Source organism: Monodelphis domestica, chromosome 2 (assembly GCF_027887165.1).
Source record: "Monodelphis domestica isolate mMonDom1 chromosome 2, mMonDom1.pri, whole genome shotgun sequence".
Classification (NCBI taxonomy): Eukaryota; Metazoa; Chordata; class Mammalia; order Didelphimorphia; family Didelphidae; genus Monodelphis; species Monodelphis domestica.
Window position 1 is genome coordinate 181,221,690 of NC_077228.1, and position 22,943 is coordinate 181,244,632.

Sequence of the window (22,943 nt, forward strand, 5' to 3'; positions counted from 1 at the left end):
TTGAATTAATAGATGGTATTCTTTTTTTTTTTAACCCTTCCCTTTTCTCTTGGAGTCAATACTATGTATTGGATCCAAGGCGGAAGAGTGGTAAAGGCTAGGCAATGGGGATTAAGTGACTTGCCCAGGGTCACCCAGCTGGGAAGTGTCTGAGGTCAAATTTGAACCCAGGACCTCCCATCTCTAGACCTGGCTCTCAATCCACTGAGCTACCCAGATGCCCCCAATAGATGGTATTCTTAATGGAGAAAAAAGTCATAGGACTAAATAACAACAAAATGTCTTTCCTGAGTGGAAATGAGTGGAAATAATTAATAACTTTAGTAAAGTTGCAGGGTACAAAATAAAGCCACACAAATCATCAGCATTCCTATATACTTCCAATAAAACCCAGCAGCAAGAGTTAGAAAGAGAAACTCCATTTAAAATCACTCTAGACAATATAAAGTATATGGGAATTTGCTTGCCAAGACAAATTCAGGAATTATATGAACACAACTACAAAACACATTTCACACAAATAAAACTAGATCTAAATAATTGGAAAAACATTAATTGTCCCTGGGTAGGAGGAGCTAACATAATAAAAATGACAAGCCTACCTAATTTAATTTGGTTGTTCAGTGCTATATCTATCAAACTACCAAAATTTTTTTCATAGAATTAGAAAAAATTATTACAAAGTTCATTTGAAAGAACAAAAAGATCAAGAATATCAAGGCAAATCATGAAAAAAATGTGAAGAATGGAGGTCTAGCAGTACCAGATTTCAGCAGTACTGAGTATCCTAGTAGGCAGTCTGCTAGGAGGAGAGAAGAAACCTGGGCTCTCAGCCCTCATCTCGGATAGGACACTTCTTCCTATTTTCCCAACCCAGAGTAGTGGGAGGAAATACCAACTCTAAGTATACAGGGGGTGCTACACCTTCATGGGGACACTGACCTGGGTGTTGTCCTTGCTATCCACAGGGATAGGCCGAGGCAGAGAATGGGTCAGGGTGGGATCACGAACCTGATGTTTCAGAATATTCAGACAAAGCAGAGATGGCCAAGATTATCAAGGAACAGAGAGAAAAGTGCGTGTTGCCAGAGATCCTCAGAGTGTGAGGTTTCTGGGTATTGCTGGCAGTGGAGCCCATCCTCCCAGATGGAAGCCCATTTCTGATTTCTACAGGAATTAGAACTTGGCAAGAAGAGGAAGAAATGGGAGACCCTTGAGCATGAAGTGAGGAAGAAACAGAGACGATGTGAGGAGTTGGTGAGCAGAGCGACAAAGCGGGGCCAATTTATTATACAGTCAAGTGTTTCTTGGTGGGATCCAAAGAGTTAATTTCATCCATCCTTTTGCTTCTGGATTAGGACTATCCCTAAGCCATTTTAGGCCTTTACATTTGGAATCAGAAGCCTGGGTTTCATTATTGCTTAACGTAGGGCTTCTCTGGACTTCAGTTCTCTCCCTTTTTAAGGGGTGGATGTGGGATGGGAAGGATGGGTAGAGTGGGGTGGAGAGGGACTAACTGGCAAAAGGGAGAGACAATGCAAGAGAGGACTCCACTCAAGAGAAGGTAGGATACAAAGAGCTCATCAGTGAGAACAAGTAGATTTGGGGGTGGGTGGTTTTTTTGGGGGGTGGGAGTGGTTAGAAGGCTAAGCAGGTTTGCATGGATCCCTGCCCTGTGATCCCCAGAACACCCCTTCACTCCTCCTAGGAACTCCAGCTTCGGAAGGCACAGAGTGAGAATGCCCGACTGCTGGAAGAGAATTCGAGGCTCAGTGGCAGAGCCTCAGGGAAGGAGGAGGTACCAGTGTTACCTGGGGCAACTGGGGAAGTTTGGGTATCTTTCTCTTCCCTTTCCCTTCCCAGGCTTAGAATTAAGCTGGGGTATTGAGAGAGTTGGGTGATCACAGAAACTATCACCTCCTTGCTGATCTGCCCAGAAGACAGAGAATCCCACATTGGACAACAGCTCCCAATTTCCCCAATCCCTGAATTTCTGGCTCTACTGAAGGCTCAGACCCTTTCTCTTTTGCCCTTCCTCCAGGTGGAATCTGAGAATGTAGAGCTGAGGGGCCGGCTCCAGGGAGTGACAGAAGAGAGGGACTCAGCCCTTCGGAAAAGCCAGGGACTCCAGAGCAAGCTGGAGAGCTTAGAGCAGGTGCTGAAGGTAAATTGGGGAAGGGGATGGTAGATCAGGAAAAAAGGGATGAGGATAGTAGGAAAGGGATAGCTAAGGAATCAGAAGAGGTTACTTAAGCAGGGAACTTGAAAGGCTGCTGCTGGACTTTTTGTCGGGGGAATCAAAGCATGAGATAAGGCTCAGGGGAGTTAAGGATGGGCAAAAATGACAGAGTAGAAAGAAGCAGGATCACAGTTTCATTTGAACTGTTCAAAGGAGGATAGAACACAAATGAATATACACACAAAGGGTTAGCTGTTGAATATAGACAACTCAGAGAAATAACAGAAATGAGAGGGAGATAATAAGAGGGAGAGTTATTTAGGGAAAGATTAGTCATAATAAAAAATAAACTTTAGAGGGTGGACTGTGAAAAGAAGTTTTAAAAGAAATGGTGAAGGAATGAGGGGAAGAGAAGAAGTGGGGCACAAATACAGAAGCAGATTATATGAAGCTTAGAGTACTAGAACTAAGCACATACTTCTCTTGCTACCCTCTTCTTTGTTAAAGGGGAGAAGGTTAGAGAGGATAGAGTATAAGAAAATGGGATGGAGGGAAGTATCACAATGAGTGAGTAGAATTGTGAATGTGAAGGGGATGAACTAACCCATAAAATGGAAGAAGATGGCAGACTAGATCAGAAAGTAGAATCTAGTGATACACTATCAAAGAAACACACCTGAAACAGATTCACACACATTTAAGGTATTGGAGCAAAAAAAAATTTTTTTGTTTCAGCTTAGCTAAAAAAGTGAAGCATAGAATTTAGGGGCCAGTGGGGATGAACTTAGTGATGGAGGGCTCGTTGTGTTTCAGCACATGCGAGAGGTGGCCCAGAGGAGGCAGCAGCTGGAGTTGGAGCATGAGCAGGCCCGGATAGGTTTGCAGGAGAAGCAGGAAGAGGTTCTGAGGCTGCAGCAGGTATGAGTAGGGACCTCTGTGATTGAGACTGAGGCTAAGCTAAGTAGCATCACCCAGGAAGGAGGGAATGAGGTAGAGTCTAGGTACCTGACTAAGGAAAGAGAGAGCAGGAGAGAAGTGGGCAGGGTGGTGGTGGGAGGGAGGAAAGAGTATCAGACTGGGTTGTAGGGCTTTGATATATTTTTCCTTATTAAGGAAAGGGCAGTTATCTCCCCCTGAACCAACCCTAGGTCTCCAAGAAGATTTTTACCCTTGGGGATAGGGTTCATATTGGGCAAAGTTGAAGTCCTAGACCTACCATGGTCATTGGATTCCAGGTCCTTCCATCTCCTGGAAAGGATATGTGAGTGATCCTAATTTCCCTTAGACAATCCCTCTATTCCTCTCTCTCCCCTCCTGATTCCCTTTCTCTTTTCCCCTGTTCCCTTTCTTCCCCTCAGTTCCTCATTCTCCACCTCTGTTCCTTCTTCCCTGCTCCCCAGCATCTCTATAACCTGTGACTCTTGTCCACAGGCACAAGCCCAGGCCAAGAGGGAACATGAAGGGGCCGTGCAGCTCTTGGAGGTAATGGAAGTCTCAGAGATGGTTGCTGGGAGTGTGGGGTGTGGGCAGGGAGGATTGTGGGAGCTTCTGGTAGGAGGCTAACTACATGTAGACTATGGACTTTAGGAAAGAATGTTTCCGTCCCCTGGGGCCTGAGGCCCAGGACCATGCTGACTGATCTTTGAGGGGAGTTGTACTGGGGGGGAAGGATCCTCCAAGCCCATGAATCAGTCACCTTGAGCCGGAGGCTGGAGCAGCTGAGGGCTTCTAAGGGCTGAAGATGGATGCTGGTTCCCACCTTCTGGAGGTCTCACTCGGGCTGCCTCTTTCTGGCTGGTTCAGAGCTCTGCCCTGGGGGAGGGTTCACAGCTAGAAGCTGCCTCCCCTCACCTTTGGGCATCTCCTTTCCTTTCAGGAGCTGCTCTCTCAATCCTGGGAGCTGCCCTGCCTCGAATTGCAGCCTGGCTGGTTCCTTCCCCTTTCTCCCTTCCCCTCTCCCTCCTTTTTCTTCCTGTCCCGTGGGGCTAATAACCAAACATGTGGGCCAGAGGGGTTCTAACTCTCCTCTGCTCTTTCCTTTACTGCCACAGACTACCTTGGATTCCATGCAGGTATGCCCTTCTCTCTCCTGCTGCCTCTCACTTTCCCCTGGACATCTCCTTCCTCCACTCGTCAGACTGAGCACACTCTCTTCCATCCGGGGTTCAGAGAATAGGGGGCCATAGTAGCCAGAGGTGGGGGTGGGACTACACAAATCATCATAGAATGTGTGGACCGCTCTCCTTTCACCCCCTCTTCCTTATCTACTCAGTCCTACCCTGCCCCCCCCCCCAAACCCCAGACTCCAAGCCCCAAGACAGCCTGTTTTTCAAAGCTTTGGCTGTCAGAAAGGTCACTAATGATGTCTCAGTGCTGGACTTGGAGAGAGATCTTGGTAGGCAATGTACTGTGCATTGGAAGGTGTATTAGACTGAGAATTAGGAGACCTGGGTTCTAATCCTAGTTCTTCATTTTCTCATTCTTAAAGGAGGAGGTTGGAGCAAATAGGCTCTCTGACTCCTTCTAGCTCCAAAGGTCTTAATTCTATGCTACAGGCTGGAGGCCAGTGGCTGTCCCAGGGAGAATTAGTAATGCTTAGTTTATTATTATCTTTCTGAGTCATCCTAAAGATTGAATTCCCTCCTTCCCCCCATCCCCCCAAGTCTCCAACTGCCCTCCCCCCCATCTTTCTATGGTAGGGGATTTGGGTCAGTGACAGTGGGAGGGTGAGAAGAAATAGAGCTGAGAAAAATCCAGAAATGACACTGATGGGGATGGGGGAAGGGCCAGGAAGATGGTAACAATCCCCTTTTACCCTGGAAAAGGCTTGGAAGCAACAATCCAGGCTGCCCAGTTTCCACAAATTGCACATAAATGTGTATGCAAAGCACCATGACAGTTTCCTAGGGTAAGGATGAGGGGTTTGTGAGGCGAGGTGCCATAGATCTTCAGATAAAAAATCTAGATGGAGAAGGCATGATCTTAGAGGTCATCAAGCCCAACTTCCTCATTTTTTGGCTGAGGAAACTGAGACCCAGAGAGGCTAAATGAAGCTTCAGGTTTGGAAATGAGGTTCTTTGACTCTAGGGCCATTGCTTTTTTTCCCCCTTCTCCCATTGTACCACATGACTAAGAGAAGAAAAAAACAAAAGCTCCCCAAATTCTATCCCCAATCCCCATTCCCCAGCATCTGATACCAAGTAGTCTGAAAAAAGGGAAAGTGGCGTTTCACCCCCTGGGCTATGGCGTTGGGGTGGGATGGAGAGAAGAGGAGGGGGATTCCTCCTTGGCACTGGGGGCTCATGACCTATGCTCCCCAGGCCCGGGTGAGGGAGTTGGAGGAACAGTGCCGGAGCCAGACAGAACGCTTCAGTCTCCTGGCCCAGGAGCTCCAGGCCTTCCGCACACATCCAGGCCCCTTGGATCTGCTTAGCTCCACGCTGGGTACCAGCAGCACTGAACTGCCCCCTGTTCCTTGCTGCTGCTCCACCCCGCAGCCCTGCAGGGGGCCCAGCCCCAAAGGTACAGGTCTGAAATCTCCCGTTCTGGAACGCGGGAGGCTATGTTGGTACAGAGAGTGGCCTCCAAGCCAAGAACACCTGCCTCTTGACACTGGCTGTCTGAGCCTGGGCACGAAAGAGCCAGTACTTTAGGGAACTCTGAGGCTAGAGTGCTCCAGAGGAGGTGCTCAGCTGCAGTGGAATTGGGATTTGCTCCCTACACTTAGGAAGTCCCGGCTCCCTGCCCCCCTTCAGGGTTAATAAAGCCTCACAACAACCCATCGAGGAGGTGATGCAACGATCATTCTCCCCGCTGCAGACATGAAGAAGCTAAGGCTCACAGAAGTTGTGACTTGGCTTCTATCATAGGCACACATCTCCATCTTTGGCAATAGTCCTAGAAGAGATGAGGACTCCATTGCACAAGGGAGGTTACGGAGCTTGGGGTGTGGGCTGGTAACTTGTCCACAGTCACTCCTGGGAGCTGAAGAGGGGTTTCTGGATGAACAGGTAGCAGGGGAGGGCCGGACTCACGTGGGAGGGAGAAAGAACAGGAGAATATGGCTTGGAAGAGGTCGTTTCTAAGGCCGCAGGGAAGCTTTGATCGTAGACTTCTTACCTGATATACAAGCAATGAAGGGACTCTATGGGCAGGACAGACTCTTCTCTGCTCCTTCCAGGCCCTTAGGAACTCAGCTCATGGCTCTTTAGGGGAACTATGAAATGGGAGCCACCCAGGGTGTGGAGGGAGAGCGACCTGTCAGCTGTCTTCCTTCCCTTTCTCAAGTCTCCTATCTCTCCTCCAGATGTCGACCTCCCACCAGGCTCGCCCCGGCACGGTGCCCTACGGGCTCCAGAGGCAGTTTCTATCGCTCACTCTGGGGCCCCACGAAGGGCTTCCAGGAAGGCAGAATCTCTTTCCAACTCTTCCCGCTCCGAGTCCATTCACAACAGCCCCAAGTCATGTCCCACACCAGAGGTCAGTGTTCACCCCATCCCAACTGGATGCTTGGCAGAGGGAGGTTATCCTGACGAGGTTATTCTATTTTTTAATTTTTTAATTTAAAAAATTTCCCATGGTTACATAATTCCTGTTCTCTCCCCTCCCTCCTGGAGCTGACAAGCAATTTCACTGGGTTGTACATGCATTATCACTCAAATCCTAATTTCATGTTATTCATTTTTATAATAGTGTCATCTTTTAACATCAAAACCCCCAATCATATACCCATATAAACAAGTGATAAATCATATGTTTTCTTCTGCGTTTCTCCTCCCACATCTCTGGATGTGGATAACATCCCTTCTCATAAGTCCCTCAGAATTGTCCTGGATCATTGCATTGCTGCTAGTAGCAAATTCGATTACATATGATTGTCCCACAATATTTCAGTTATTGTGTGTAATGCTCTCCTGGTCCTGCTCATTTCACTCTGCATCAATTCATGGAGGTCTTTCTGGTTCTTATAGAAATCCATCGATCCATCATTCCTTATAGCACAATAGTATCCCATCATCATCCTATACCACAATTTGTTCAGCCATTCCCCAGTCAAGGGACACCCCCTCATTTTCCATTTCTTTGCTATCACAAAAAGCACAGCTATAAATATTTTTGTACAAACAGATTCTTTCCCATTTAAAACAATCTCTTTGGGATCCAAACCTAGTAGTGGTATGACTGGATCAAAGGACATGCATTCTTTTAAAGCCCTTTGGGCATAATTAGCCTGGCATTCTTGTCATATTTCTGTGATGAAGTGAGTGGAATCTCCCACGATCACACTTCTTCCAGGGCTCCTCTGTAGGAGACGTTGTACTCTGCCTTTTACTGCACTGGTGGAAGGCTGGGGAAGAGTCTGGCTGGGCAAGGTATAGGGGACAGAACTCTATAGCTATCTCCTCAGATATAGGAGCTGAGCTGAGCATGGCTCCTTGTTCCCCGAGGCACCTTAGGTTATAGCCCTGCCTCAGGTTGCTTTTTGCCCTGGTCCTTGGGGAGCCTCCTGAGACCTCATGGGACTAGACTGGATGGAGACACTTTGGCGCCAGGAACACTTGCAGAGAGACTATTAATAAGAACTGCTCTGGATAGAGGGGCATTTCCCTGTTCCTAGGACCAGGGTAGGTACAAAGCTAAATCTGGGATGGAGATGAGAGCTAAGGCTCTGACCTAGTTCTGCCTTCCTATTGACAATTAGATGTTCATACCATCTTCAGTTATTCTGCTTGTTGATTCCAATTGCTTTTCTCTTTGTCATCCCCACATATAGTCCTTTTCCTCTTAGTAGGAGGCAAAAAGTCCCCAGGTTCCAGTCTGGTGCCAGGGTTAGGTCATGGGGAGAACATCCCTTTGTGTAATGATGGAGATCTCAGAGTCATGAAAATCCAAAATTGCTTCTCCCCTGGCTGGTCTTCCTGCTTCACCAAATCTGTCCAAAGTCCGCCAGGTCCTATATCGTGCAGGATGGGAAATATTATATAACCTGACTGTGCCTCTTGACAATATCCATCCTTTCCCTTCTATCCCTCCCTTTTGATCCAGGTTCCTTATAAGACTGGAGTCTGTTGAGCTTCTCCATCCCCACCATACATATATACAGGGGGTCAGTAGATAGACTTGAAGGGTTGTGTCTATAAAAAGAATTATTTTTATTTTCAGTAGCCTGTAATCAGGGTTTCTTAACCTCGGGTCTATGAACTCCTTTGTTTTTTAAGTATGTTTTATAATTATTTTACTATGATTGATTTCCTTTGATAGCTTATATATTTCATTTCATGCGTTTAAAAACATTGTTCTGAGAAGGGATTGATAAATTCCCTTAGACCACCAAAGGGGGCCATGATGTGAAAAAGGGTTAAGAATCCTTTGGAATAGGATGACCCTTTCATTCATATTTAAATTCCACACCCCTGCCACCTTCAGCCTTTTACCTTCTTATTCCACACCTCCATTCTTAACTCATTTTTCTCTCTTCTCACGCCTAGCAGCTTGGTTCAATCTCTTATCACCTTTCACCTGGCCTATTTTACTAGCCTCCCAATTGGGCTCCCTTTCTCAAGTCTCTCCTTCTTCTAATCCATCCTCTGCACGGATGCCAAAGGGATCTTTCTAAACTAGGAGTCTGACAAGGCATTTCCCAGCTCACCAATGACTTCTTCATCATGACCTTTGGGATTCTATCTAAAGTCCTCTATTCACGACCTGGAGCCACTCGACATTTCTGGCCAAATATCCTTCCCTTTCATGTAGTCTATAGGTTAGCCAAATCACCGTTGTAATTCTTCACATCCCTTTGCATGCTTGACCCTCCATGCTTTGCATGCACTCCCTTAGTTTCTCTGAAAGGTTAACTAGACCCTCATCCACATGAATTTTTTCTTTGCCATCATGATGCCTCCCCACCTCCCAAGGGCCTTCCTTTGTTTATATTTTATGTCTGGAACGTAGTAGGCGATGAATAAAGTCTTATTGATTGATTGGTTGGGGAGAGGCTCCCTCTGCTGGAAAGATGATGGAAGAGGTCAAAACTCAAGCAGAACATTGCTTGGTGCAGGGCCTCAGAGGGCCAGGGATGATGATTCCTTTTCCTCTTCCTCAAGTTTTTATTTTGTTTTAGGCATTTAAAAACATTGCTCTGAGAAAGGGTCTCTAGGCCCCATTCGCCCACCAAAGGAGTCTGGGATCTCCAGATGGTTAAGAACCTTTTGGAAAAGGGTGACCCTTTAGTTTGTATTTAAATTCCACACCTTCCTTTGGGTTAAGAACTGGGTATATGGGACTGTGGATGAAGTACAATAAGGAAAACATATGAGGGCGAGTCATTCATTCAGCAAACACATATCAGTCAGTTACTATGTGTAAAGCACTACTCCATTTTCTCTGGGTAAGGGTTACGAAAAGAAAATAAATTTCATCCTTCTGGGCTGTGATTGACCCAGAGGGCTGTTGATGTAAAAAACAATATAGAATCCGTTTGAATAAAATATCCATTTCAATAAGCCATATCGAAAACAATAACATCCAATTGAATGTTCTGTACATGTTTCCGAATGTCTCAGGCAAATCATTTCTGTGTAATCTGGGAAAAACTTCTACGTAGGCTTCAGCCTAATTCTTCATCCCCCCCTTCTCTGCTTTCCTTACACCCTAAAGCATCTGATTTTTCTTCTCTGTTTCTCCCCATCACCCCTCTAGGTAGATACGGCCAGTGAGGTGGAAGAGCTGGAGGCTGACAGTGTGTCCCTGCTTCCAGAGCCTGAGGGTGTCTTCAGAGGGGCCAAACTTCAGGTCTTCCTAGCTCGTTACAGGTAAGCATCCTTCCTGCCTGAACCTCCCAGGCCATCCTGCCATGTCCCCTCCCTTCTCCGTATCACTTATATGCCATAAACCCTGAGAATGGCCGAGCAGGGTCAGGAGAGGTTGGAGGTTGGGTTGAGAGGTCTATTAATCTGTTGATCCCAAAGCACTTAAAGGGGTGTGTGTGTGTGTGTGTGTGTGTGTGTGTGTGTGTGTGTGTGTGTGTGTGTGTGTGTGTAGGGGGGGGTCGTAGGTAAAGCAAGCATTTGTCCCAGGGGACAAAAGGGGAACGTTTAGGTGTCCTGGGCTCCAAGCACTTTAGCTGTTCAGGTCTGGGAGGTAGCACAGGAATCAGGAATGGAGGGAAGGGGGAAGGCGGGGGTAGAGCAGTAGTGCCCCCCTCCCTCTTTCTTATTCTGGCCTTTCCTACCACTACCACCAGCTACAACCCCTTTGAAGGTCCCAATGAGAACCCAGAAGCAGAGCTGCCTCTGACTGCCGGCGAGTATATCTATATCTATGGCAATATGGACGAGGATGGCTTTTTTGAAGGTAAGGAGAGTATGTCCATCTTCCTGCCTTCAGATTCCTTGTTGTAGCTGATCCCTCTTTTCAAATCAATTAACTTTCCTCTTTTCCTGTCACAATGGATAGAACTGAGCCAGGATTGAGGGACAATTGAGTTTAAATCTGGACTCAGGCACTTACTAGCTGTGGGATCCTGGGCAAGTCACTTAACCTCTGTCTGCTTCATTCTCTTCATCTGTAAAATGGGAACAATAATAGCACCTACCACTCAGAGCTGTTGAGGATTAAATGAGATGATGTTTGTAAAGTGCTTAGCCCATTGCCTGGCTACCATGTGGTGGGTATTAAATAAACGTTTATTTCCTCCCCTGCCTCCTAAAGACCCAAGGACATCCTACATCCTTGTCATTTCTAAGTCACTTCGAAAGTCCAAACTCTTAATTTCACCTCTTGACTACACCCTGCCTGAAAAACTGGGGTCAAGGACTGAGGATATGGGGCTGCTGGAGGGAGTACAATAAGGAAAGTATATGAGGATGAGTCATTTGTTCAACAAACATATCAATCACTTACTTTGTGGAAAGCACTATTCCATCTTCTCTGGGTGGGGCATCAAGGCAAATAAATTGGCTCTAACTTCACATACCCCCCCACCCCCCATTATTTTATTTATTTTAGAATATTTTTTCACCCTTGCATCATCTTTGTCATCACTTCAGAGGTCTGAATTTGTCAAGGGTAGGCCTTAAGAAAATGTTTATTTGTTCCCAGGGTTGGGGCCTCCAGTTTGGGTAGAAGCTGATAACTGAAGAAGCCTCCCAGGCTATATTTTTTTAATGCCAGAATGTCTAGATTGCCCAGAGGCATCATTAACTGAAAGGGTACCTTGTAGTCTGCCATCTACTGGAATCAGGAGACATGGGTTGGATTTTTTGCTCTTCTCTTTCCTCCCAAGTGTGACTCTGGCTGAACCATTTCTCTGGGTCTCAATTCCTTCATCCATAAGATTCGATTGAATCAATCAGCTGATTAATAAGTATGCCTACTATGTGCTAGGCAGTATGCTAAGCTCTGGGGAGATAACGGCAAAGTTTTGCTTGATATCATGTCTAAATCTGCCTTTGTAACTTCTACCTACTGCCCTGGTATTGCCTACTGAGACCAAATGGAACAAGTCCAATTTCTTTTTTATATGATGGTCTTTCAGGTACTTGGAGATGGCTAAGACATCTCTTCTCCAAGGTAAACACGTCTTGTTCCTTCAACCAGTCCTCATATGCCCTTGGCTGGCCTGGTTGCTTGATTCTGGATACTCTCCAACTTATCAATGTCTTTCAAATGTATCCAGAACGCAGTACAATACTGCAGAGGAGCTTTGGCGGGGACAGAGTACAATGGAACTTTCATTTCCCTATTCCTGGAAGTGATGTATGTCTCTTTTAATGAAACTCAAGATCACATTAGTTTTTATTTTTATTTTTATGCTGCTTCATGACCATGCTGTCTTATATTGAGTTTGCAGTCCATTAAAACCCCCAGATAGTTTTCCAGAACAATACCTGTTGAACATCCCTGCCCCATCTTTTACTTGTGAAGTTGATTTTTTCATATCTGAGTGTGATAGGCCTATTGAATTTCATCTTATTAAATTTAGCCCAAGGCTCTAGACGCCTGTCAAGATCCTTTTGGATCCTAACTCTATTTCATAGTTTCATATTGTCTACAGTTTTGAAGAGTGTCATAGTGCCATCTATACTTTTATCCAAGTCATTACCCAAAACGTGAAACTTCTCAGGGTCAAGCTCAGATTCCTGGGGTATTCCACTGGAGATGTCCTATCCTACTGATATTGAGCCATGAACAACCAATTTGAATCCATCTAATTGCTTAATGCATATCTTTCTTTCCTTCTTCACAAGGACTGAGATAATGGTATGAAAAGAATAGCTAAACTCTAGGTAAACCGTATCCCCAGAGTCCCTTTCATTTATTTAAGTTTAGTAATCCTGCCACAGAAGGAAATGTGTTTTGACTGGTAAGGCTTTAAAATTTTTTTTTTTGATGAAGCCATGCTGATTTATGATCTTTGCTTCTCTTTCTAAAAGCTCATAAACCATCTCTTTAATGTTCTGACCTAACAGCTTTCCTCCCCCAGGAACTGAAGTCAAGATTACTAGCCTAAAACTTGCAGATTATTCTTTTCCCTTTATTGAAAACCAGGACATTTACCCTTCTTCAACCTTGTAGTACCTCATCTATTTTCTATGATCTTCCACAACTGACTGACTGACAGTGGCTCAGTAATCATATCGTGATTAATTACCAGTTTTTTTAAGGTCCTGGAATATAGTTCATCTGGACCAGGTGACTTGAATTCGGGGAGGGCACATAGGTCTTCTCTTACTATCTCCTTCCTTGTCTTGGTCATCATTTCCCTGGTGGTCATTTTTTGGTCAGTAATTTACAATTTAAAGGCCATTTTCCTTGGCAGAGAGGATAGAAACCAAATAAGAAATGAGAACCATTCACCCTATGCAAAGGTCATATCCTTTTATTCTTTCTCCCCTTGCTCCATAAGGTTAAAACTCTGTCTTTTGTTGACTTTTAGATTATGAATTTAGAACTAGAAGGGACTTCAGAGGTAACCTATAATTTACAGAGGAGGAAACTAAGACTTAGAGAATTAAATGACTTGCCCAGGGTCCCAGAGACAGTAAGCATCAGAGATAGGATTTGAAGCCAGATGCTCTGACTCTTGTACTGTGCTGCTTCTAACTTCAGCAATCCTATCATATTTTTTTATAGGACTGTTTCAAGCTCCTATAATCATCCTCTAGCCTTGTTCTATCTACTGTTAGGTCTTTTAAAAATCTGAATCTCATTTTTCTTTTTCATTGGAATTTCCCCCCTCTGCATCTCCAGAATTTGCCCTCTGTGTATTTAGAATTTCATTCTTAAATATTTCCCATCTTTCTGGACTGACTTTCCTTATAGTATTTTAGGATCCTACCACCTTTCCTATTAACCCTTTAAAATCTACCTTCTGCAAATCTAGCATATATATAGAACTATGCATAGATTTCCTCTCCTCTATTATAAACTCCAGTAGGGAATACAATTATTCCTTCTTTCTGCCCCTAGAATTTCCATGATTCTGACCCCACTAACAAGTTCTTCCCTATTAGTAAGAATCAGATTCAGAATAGACTTTCCCTTTGTCAATCAGTCAATGAGAATTCATTAAATACTTACTACGTGCCAGGCATAGCATTGGTTTCTCTACCTTTTGAAGGATGAAATTATCAAGAAGGCAAATCGAGATGTTATTAGCTGCTTTACTTATGGCAGAGAGATAGAACTCCAGGAGAGGTCTGGACATTTGTAGTTCCTCATTATTACTAAATAATCCTTCTAGATCAGACTTGCGACTTGTTTCCAAATTCCTCATCTAATTCCCATTTCTGTCCAGGAGTTTTGTAGTGTACTCCATTGACAAAATCACTTCTGTTTTTCCTTCTTTCAGCTTTACCCAAATATATCCAGTTCCAGTTCCTTCCACCTTCCTACTTCACCTTTCACCTATTCTATTTCTTTTCCGCTCTGTCTCTGTCTCTCTCTGTGTCTCTCTCTAAAAAAAAACAATCCTTACTTTCTGTCTGAGTATCAATTCTGTGTCTCTGTCTCTCTAAAAAAAAATCCTTACTTTCTGTCTGAGTATCAATTCTAAGCTAGAAGAAAAGTGGCAAGAGCTAGGTAATCAGGATCAAGTGAATTTTCCAGGATCATACAGATAAGAAGTATCTGAGGTCAGATTCAAACCCAGGTCCTCCTGCCTTGAGGCTTGGATCTCTATCCACTGTGCTACCTACCTGCTCCCTATTTCTCTTGAACAAAGTTAGAAAGTCATTGATAATGAGAATGGGTCATTCCAGAAATACTGGAAAATTTTTTTCATATTAATTATGTGTTGCTTTCCTTTCAGTTTCATCTATTAATATTATTGGGATGGCTTGGCCCGATTGGGTGAAATGACCAAGTATCCCAAGAAATGATCTTTGTTTTTGTTTTTGTGTGTGTAATGAAAACAGTTGTATCAATTTCTTTACACACCTCTCCAAGGAGTACCTGGGAGCCATCATTCTATTTAGATCCCTTAAAATTTTTTTTTTTTATGCAGAGAATGTCAAAATTAATATGCTAGGACACCTCTATTAGTATATCAACTTAGTGGGCATTGAAGAAAGAGCTCCCGCCTAGATTATCAATAGTTAATTAATGCTTATAGGTGGTTGAAAAATTATGATTTGGGCCCCCTTCTTCCCCACTTTCTACACTGTATCACTGTTCACTGTAGAGGCAGAAGGAGATTATAGAGGACCAAGGTCCATCTTGTTATTTTTCTTAATTTCATGGGTTCATGGTCAAGAAACATCACTTAGACGTGAAGTATCTTAGTGATGTGATTCTCCAGATTTACCCAGGCTGGTCCTTCCTTCAGTGATAGGCACAATCTACCCCTGGCGCCATATTTAAAGCCCTGTCATCTCTGTAGCACCCACCAGAGCTCAAGTTCCTTTAATATAGAACCTTGTCGAATTCGGTAACGCTTTCATGCCATGATGAATGCTAGGAGTCATGGTGGGTAGAGCCCTGGCCTTGGAGTCAGTAAGACCAGAGTTTAAATTTGCCTTAAGACCCTTTCTAGCCACGTGAACCTGAGGAAGTCACTTCATTTTGTTTGCCTCAGTTTTCTCCCAAGGTTGTTAAGAGAATGGAAGGGAATACTTGTAAAGCACTTTGCAAATCTTTTTTTTTAAACCCTTACCTTCCATCTTTGAATCAATACTAGTATTGGTTCTAATGCAGAAGAGTGGTAAGGGCTAGGCAATGGGAGTTAAGTGACTTGCCAGCGTCACCCCGATGGGAAGGGTTGAAGGCCAGATTTGAATCTGAGACCTCTTCCATCTCCAGGCTTGGCTTTCTCTCTATACACGGAGTCATCTAACTACCCTCGTCACTTTGCAAATCTTAAAATCTTAAAAAAAAATACACAGCTAATAAGTGTCTGGGGCCAGATTTGAACTCAAGAAGATGAGTCTTCTTGACTCAAGTCCCAGCACTCTACCTACTGCACCACTTAGCTGCTCCATGGTATACAGCTGCATATATGTATATACATATATATTTTTTCCAAAAAAAAAAAGAGGAGGGAGAAAAAGCCTTATGACAGTATGCCTCTCCATGCCTGAAGAGAACCGTGGGGTGATTTCTTTCCAATCAGGAGATTTTTTTTCCCCTCTGCCCGACGATTTCCTTAACTTTTGCAGATAGCGTTTGGATCAAATAGTGGTAGCTTCGAATCCGCCATTTACGATTGTCCCCCGTTAAACCATCCAAAGAGCATTTTCCATGGTGCCTAGACACTGGTTTCTCATCGTTCCCCTCTCCCTCTTCTTCTCCGGCCACCCTTTGCCCAGGGGAGCTGATGGACGGCCGCCGGGGCTTGGTCCCCTCCAACTTTGTGGAGCGCGTATCCGATGATGACCTCATGACCTCCCTGCCCCCGGAGCTGATGGACCTGTCTCATAGCTCAGGCCCTGAGCTCAGCTTCCTGAGTGCTGGTGGGGCTGGTAGTAGTGGGGGTCAGAGCAGCAGAGGAGGCAGCCAGGCCAGGCAAGAGGAGGAGAGGAACGAACTCAGCCCCAGTCCCCTCCTGGACCCCCCTGCCGTGCCTTATCCCCGACACTTGGCTGTCCTAAAGCAATTGGCCCACAGTGTGGTGCTGACGTGGGAGCCCCCTCTGGATGGGGCGGAGGTTCAGGGCTACCACGTCTGTGTGGATGGCAAGCTGCATCAGGCCCTGGGCCCTGGGCCGCCCCGAAAGGCTGTGTTGGAGCATCCAGACTTGCAGTCAGGGTCCTGCTGTGTGTCTGTTCAGGCTCTGACCAGCCAGGGCAGCTCAGACCCTCTTCGCTGCTGTCTTATGGTAGGGGCGGGGGCCGGGGTGGCCCCCAGCCAGCTGCGGGTCCACCGCCTGACCGCCACATCTGCTGAAATCACCTGGGTGCCCAGCAACAGCAACTTTGCCCATGCTGTCTACCTCAATGGGGAGGAGTGCCCGCCTGCACGTCCAGGTACCTACTGGGGCACCTTCTGCCACCTGCGGCCTGGCACACCCTACCAGGCCCGGGTGGAGGCCCGGCCCATCACCCTCCGGCCTTTGGAGCCAAGCTTGGAGAAGCTACAAAATCGAGCGGCTGTTGTACACTTCACCACTTTGGCAGCAGGTACGGAGGGCAAGAAACGGAAGCGGTGGGCCGGGAGACTCCGGGCTGTCAGGGGAGGCTGAGTTGCTTCTTTTAAAGCCTGTCCTGGGGAAATGAAGCCATTGAGATGCTGTCAGAGGCTCCGGGATACTCTCCCTTCCTTAGGAAAGAACAATGGGGCTCTTTGCCCCCTTAGGAAGTCCTACCCTTTGGATGTGGGCGAGACCTTAGATAGCATTGAGTTCAAATCCCTCAGCTTACTGAGAAGGAAACGGAGTCCAAGAGAAGAGACTTTGTTTGAGGTCCCAAAGACAGTTAAATACAAGAACCCAGATTTGACCTCAGGTCTTTTCATTCTGCCCTGTCACCCCCCCCCCCCCGGTGATCCTGGGCTGACTCTCTTTCCCTCCCTCCTCTAGGCCCCCCAGATGCTCCCCTGGATGTTCAGATTGAGCAAGGCCCCTCTTCAGGGATCTTGCTCATTAGCTGGCTCCCAGTTACCATTGATGCTGCTGGATCGTCCAATGGTGTCCGGGTCACAGGTTATGCCATTTATGCTGATGGACAGAAGGTACCACACTGGGCTTCAGGGAGTCATTCCCACATTCTAGCCCCTCCATGCACTATGCTTTTAGGGGCAGGTCACTGGCCTCTGTTGCAGATGAAGGAAAAGGCCCTCATCTCTTCCTTAGTAACCCCCAAACAGCTGACTGTTCCATGCCTTACAAAGTGGTTTGACAAACTCTAGGCATCCAGGGTGGGAATTACTCTGGGGAGTGGTCGTTTCTCCCCTAACCCTCAGGAATTCCCCTGCTGGGCGGATGGGGGTGGGTGGGTGCTGGGGACCTTAGGGTGGGAATGGGTGCTAAAGACGGTCTTCGTTCCTGTGCCCCCTCCCTACCCCCCAGATTATGGAGGTTGCCTCCCCAACAGCAGGCAGTGTGCTGGTAGATCTGTCTCAGCTACAGTTGCTCCGGGAGTGTCGGGAGGTGGTGGTGCGCACCATGTCCCCACATGGAGAATCTGTCGATTCCATCCCGGCCCACCTTCCTCCAGCCTTGGCTCTGGCATACCCACCCGCCCCAGTTCTCAGACCATCTGCTGCCTCTTTGTTGCCTTCCACAAGCCCCGAGGCCAAATCCCTTCCATGCCCTGCCTCTCTGAGCCCCCGGGATTCAAGTCCTCCCCCACAGCCCCACGATCCCCCTGGAAGCCGAGACGTCGAAGGGGGCCTCCCCAGCAGCCCCTCAAAGACAGCAGAGAGACTCCCCCAAGAGGACTCCACAAGGAACAGCCAGCAGGTGACTAGACTGGGCAAGGCTGGTGCAGGGCCGGGGCCTGGGCCTGGAGTCTCCACTGTCTTCTCCCTCTTCATCCCCCCAAAGAGGATGGGCGGCCTCTTTGTTCAGGAGAGGGGTTTAATTTTCCTAAAGGACCTTATTGGCATTTATGGGAAAGGACCGAGACTAAAGTCAAGTCACAGAAGATGAGACCTGATGATTCCGGAGTGCTAAGAATTGCTTTCTTTTTCAGGAGGAGCCTGGAGTCCCCACAGCAGCAGTGTGGGCTCCTGGAGGCAAGAGAGGCCAGGACACAGGGCCTCCTCTGTCGGGGAAAGAGGAGGAGGAGGAAGAGGCAGTGATGGCAGAGAAGGGGCAAGGAGAGTCTGCTCTTACCCCCTCCCCAGCTCCAGGAGCCCCTGCTGAGAAGATGTCAGGGATAGAGCCTGGTCGAGGTGAAATTAGCCCCGGGCTCCGAACCAGGGCTGAGGTGAGTGCACAGGACAGAGGCTTGGGGTCAGAGCAGGTGGACTCTGAAGGAAGGAGCTGCCGTCCCCAGGACCTGTGGCTCTTCCTCGCCTTCCAGGGCAGGCTAGAATTCTCTTTTTATCGTTGTTTACACGGGGATCTGACTCTCCCCTCCAGTCACTAGTTAGATGGTGCTCCAGGGGGTACAAAGTGCTTTACCTACATGCAATCTCATTTGAGTTTTACAAGAAATAATATTCTCCAACCATGTCCCCCTGGGGTCACTACCATTCTATCGAAGCTGAAAAGAGGCCCAAAGAAGGTGAGTGATCTACTCTACTGCAGGCCACCGAACAAAAGTCTGTGCTCAGTGTTGGATGGGCAGCCTCTTTGCTCAGGAAGAAGAGTTTAATCTTCCTAAAGGACCTTATTGGTATTTATGGGAAAGAACGGAGAATAAAATCAAGTCACAGAAGATGAGAGTTGATGGTTCCAGAGCGTTAAGAATTGTACCTAGAGAAATTTGTTATCTCTTCAGAACCTAATTAGTAGTTCTGGACCCTTGGGGTAAACACTGACCTGCTGTGGTGGCCTTCATAGACTCTGCTGGGGAAGACTCTTATTTGAGCAGAGACCTCAGGGTACCTTACGGCCATGGCTAAGGAGGCTGCCATAAAAGAAGGCATCAAGGCTTAAGTAGAAGGAAGCCTTAGGTAGAAGTTTGGGGAGCTCCCAATTTTAATTAATTCGTGCTAACTAGGTGCTAAACTCATGGTCTCTGCTTGCTAAAGGAGCACCACTGTTGTCTGTGGTCCTCTAAATTCTGTGTGCCCCGAGCTCTGGTTATCCTGTATCTAGCTATTAATTATAGCCACAGCTTCCTGGATTAACTAGGCCCATTCTGTCATCTCTGGGTCTGCCACCATGATGAGAGAGAGAGAGAGAGAGAGGGAAGGAGGGAGAAGAGAAAGAGAGAGAGACAGAGACAAAGACAGAGTGAGAGACAGACAGAGAGAGAGAGAGAGAGAGAGAGAGAGAGAGAGAGAGAGAGAGAGAGGGAGGGAAGGAGAGAGAAGACTTGCCTCTCTACCACAAACTCTTGGTTTTCTCCCACCCTCATTCCTCTTCAAAATTTATCCCTTTTGGTCTCTCAGTCAAATTTGATGGTTAATCCTTTAAAAAACTATTGACCTGCCATATTAGCAAGGCTCTGCCCACCCATAGTGAGCAAAAGCTCATTTTTTTCATTTCTTCAAGGATGAGCTTATCCTATTTTTTTTCGGAGGAGGAAACCAAGGTGGCATGACATGAAGGAAAGAATGCTGACCTTGTATTGAAGAGAAATACAAATCTCTCAAATTTGAAAGAATATTCAAGTCCTAGAACTGACATTTAAGTAGATACATGATTCTAGGCCACTCATCTTACCACCCCAACTCTCAGTGTCTTCTTTTTTTTTTTTTAAACCCTTACCTTCTGTCTTGGAGTCAATACTGTATATTGGCTCTAAGGCAGAAGAGCGGTAAGGGCTAGGCAATGGGGGTCAAGTGACTTGCTCAGGGTCACACAGCTAGGAAGTGGCTGAGGCCAGATTTGAACCTAGGACCTCCCGTCTCTAGGCCTGGCTCTCAATCCACTGAGCTACCCAGCTGCCCCCTCGGTGTCTTCTATAAAATGGCAATAACAAATACTTATACCACTTACCTCACATGGTTATTATGAGGAAAATATTTTGAGAATTTAAAAAGTTCCACATAAATATGAATTATTGATATTATTATTGCTATTAATATAGGTAGCAAGGGCCACTCAGGGTTCTGGGGCTCAAAAAATCTCCCTCTATTCCCCTCCCCTTCCCTTATCCCTTCTTGATTCTCCTTCCCTTCTTCTCTTATTTCCCATCTTCCTTCTTGCCCCCTTCTCATTTTCTCTCTCTTTTTCCCATGAACACCATTACACTTTCTTTTTCTCTCTTCCCCCGACATTTTCCGCCATTTCTCTTCTTTTCTCTTTTCTCCTCTATTTTCTTCCCATTTTCTTTCTTTCCCCTTTCTCTCCCTCCCTTTTTCCTTACTTCATTCTTTCCTCTAAACATCTTGAGGGAGTCCTTCCCATTTCATACATTTATGCCTATTCTCCTATCCCTTTTCCCCAGCAGAGGGAAGACACCTCTGATCTTGGGGTCCGCCTGACAAACTCCCTTGTGGACCATGGCCGAAGCTCTGACCTGTCAGACATCCAAGAGGAAGAGGAGGAGGAAGAGGAAGAGCCAGGTGCAGAGTCTTTCTCTCTCACCCAGCATGGAGAGACCAACGATAGGGAAAATGGTGCCAAGGTAATGGGTGTGAGGGGAAGTCAGATTGAGACTGGTTCTTCCTGGGCCACTTCCCCCATTTACCAATGGTTATCCCAGCTTCTCTTGAGCACAGTGAAGCACTAGACACCATGGTGAGCTTCAGGGAAAGGAGACCAGATGGATGAGGTTAACTTTGTGACCCCTCTGGGGGGGAGGGGGGTAAAGAAGAAGCTTTTTCTATTGCTTTATCGAGCCATGGTGCCTGGGAGAGGTCTTTGAAGATTGAGAGAACTCCAGAGAAGGGAGTCACAGAGCCAAGCCTGGATGAAAGAAGGGGAGGGGAGGACGCTGGCTGGATTTGGGCTTGGATAAATAGGGTCCGAGGTCCTCAAGCTGGGGACTGGTGGGAAGAGGAGATAGGGAAGTAAGCCCTCTTCTTTAACCTCTATGAAGATGTATCTGTCACTTGACACCACCTCCCACTTCTGGGGCCCAAATATCCCCTCAATGAAGCCCAAAGCCTGGGATGTGAGGAATCAGGAGAGAGAAGTTCTGGCTCTGCCTTCCACATGCTGTGACCTCCAGTTGGTCACTCATACTCTCCGGACCTCTTTGTTCCTTTGATAGAACAAGGAGAGGCAGGGAGAGTATTTTGGAGGAAACGGAGGGAGGGTCGTTTTATTGTCCCAAGTTCCCCCCCATCCCAACTTCTGGCGGTGTTAACCCTTTTCTCCTCTTTCCCAATGATCCCCCCCCAATCCTGCTACTTCCCCGTACATTCCCAGCTGGACTCTTGTGAGACAGACAGTGATGAAGAGATCCTAGAACAGATTCTTGAGCTCCCTCTCCAACAGTTTTGCAGTAAGAAACTCTTTAGCATCCCTGAAGAGGAAGAAGACGAAATGGAAGAAGAGAAGAAAGAGGAAGAGAAGAAGGGGGCAGAGGACTCCTTGGCTTGTGTTCACTTGCCAGAGTCCCAGGGGATGGGACTACATCGCTCAGGCAGCCGCCTCTGGGAGCTGAGGTCTCCCCCCTCTGCCCCTGACTCTTCCTTGGGAAGGGATCCCCCTGAGGAACTTACCCCCTGCCAGGCTGGAGGGAGCCCCCTGGGGAGCCGGCGGAGGGGAGGGGGCTCCCCTGAGAAGTTGCCTGCCCGAAAGCGACCCCCTGACCCCCGAGAACACTGCAGTCGCCTCCTTGGCAGCAGCGGGACCCAGGCATCTGGAAGGTCTGGTCCCTCTTGGGATAGGGGTGCACCCTCATCCATTGAGGGAGTGAAGTGTGGAACAGAAAATAGCTGGAAGGGGTGGCCCGGCCTATCCCGGAGATGTTCCCGGGGCCTTGCCCCCGAGTCGGGCCTTGCCAGCTGTTTTGCCCCAAAGTGCTTGGAGATCAGTATCGAGTATGACTCTGAAGATGAACAGGAGTCTGTGGGCAGGGGCAGCAGCATCTCCTCTTCCTCCGTCTGCCCTCGAGATGGGGAGGGCCGGGGCTCTGGACCAGAAGGTGCCCCCCTAGGAGGGAGGCGGGGGGCACCTGGGGCAAGTGCTGCCCCCAGCCACTGCCTCCGCCTCTCTAACTGTGAGAAAGGGGAGCTGGAAAGGAGAGGCCGAAGCCTGAACTGCCGGGTGAAGGAACCATCCCCTCGGGTCTGTGTCCGCCGGCCTCGGTCATCTCCTGTAGTAGCCGCTCTTGTGTCTCCCTTCCCTCGCTTCCTGCTGTGCTAGAGCGCTTTGTGGCCTTCACTGCTCATCTGCCAGGAGGTCCCATTCCATGCCATCTCCATCTGCCGGGCTGGGAGTCAGGCCTGCTGGGCTTCCTCTCACCTACCTCCTCCCCACACGCATCCTGTGGCTTCGCTGCTTCTGCTGGTTGGAGGCTGGCGCCAGGCTCTTCCTTGCCAGAGACCATGCCAGGCACCTGCTGCCCCTTGGGGTGGCCACTCGTCTTTGGACGAGATGGGAGCCTCCCAGTTAGGGGGAGAGTGTTACCTGAAAAAAGCCCCAGGGAAGGAGTCTTCCTGAATGCCCAACCTCAGTCCTCTGGGCTACCATCCAATCCGTTTGTGTAGAGGGCAGCCAGGGTAGGAGTGGGAGAGGGTTAGAACCTTCTGGATTCGATTCTAG

At 47.3% G+C, this 22,943-nt stretch overlaps 1 protein-coding gene across 8 annotated transcripts in view; it reads left to right on the top strand.

The window, feature by feature from the left end:
• The window catches only part of TSPOAP1 (TSPO associated protein 1), a 44,532-nt gene that overhangs the window by 11,553 nt on the left and 10,036 nt on the right, over nucleotides 1–22,943 (top strand). For 4 of the 8 annotated variants that reach the window (XM_007481818.3, XM_007481820.3, XM_007481821.3 and 1 more), the window contains 16 exons: nucleotides 1,174–1,257; nucleotides 1,709–1,798; nucleotides 2,042–2,164; nucleotides 2,993–3,097; nucleotides 3,611–3,661; nucleotides 4,231–4,251; nucleotides 5,500–5,701; nucleotides 6,486–6,658; nucleotides 9,878–9,990; nucleotides 10,422–10,531; nucleotides 15,985–16,794; nucleotides 17,193–17,344; nucleotides 17,682–18,074; nucleotides 18,307–18,543; nucleotides 20,677–20,856; nucleotides 21,603–22,466. In XM_007481818.3, coding sequence (XP_007481880.2) covers nucleotides 1,174–1,257; nucleotides 1,709–1,798; nucleotides 2,042–2,164; nucleotides 2,993–3,097; nucleotides 3,611–3,661; nucleotides 4,231–4,251; nucleotides 5,500–5,701; nucleotides 6,486–6,658; nucleotides 9,878–9,990; nucleotides 10,422–10,531; nucleotides 15,985–16,794; nucleotides 17,193–17,344; nucleotides 17,682–18,074; nucleotides 18,307–18,543; nucleotides 20,677–20,856; nucleotides 21,603–22,466 — 3,708 coding nt within the window. The remainder of the gene's footprint in view (nucleotides 1–1,173; nucleotides 1,258–1,708; nucleotides 1,799–2,041; nucleotides 2,165–2,992; nucleotides 3,098–3,610; nucleotides 3,662–4,230; nucleotides 4,252–5,499; nucleotides 5,702–6,485; nucleotides 6,659–9,877; nucleotides 9,991–10,421; nucleotides 10,532–15,984; nucleotides 16,795–17,192; nucleotides 17,345–17,681; nucleotides 18,075–18,306; nucleotides 18,544–20,676; nucleotides 20,857–21,602; nucleotides 22,467–22,943) is intronic. The other 4 variants (XM_007481819.3, XM_056816499.1, XM_007481822.3 and 1 more) reach the window with 3 other exon arrangements.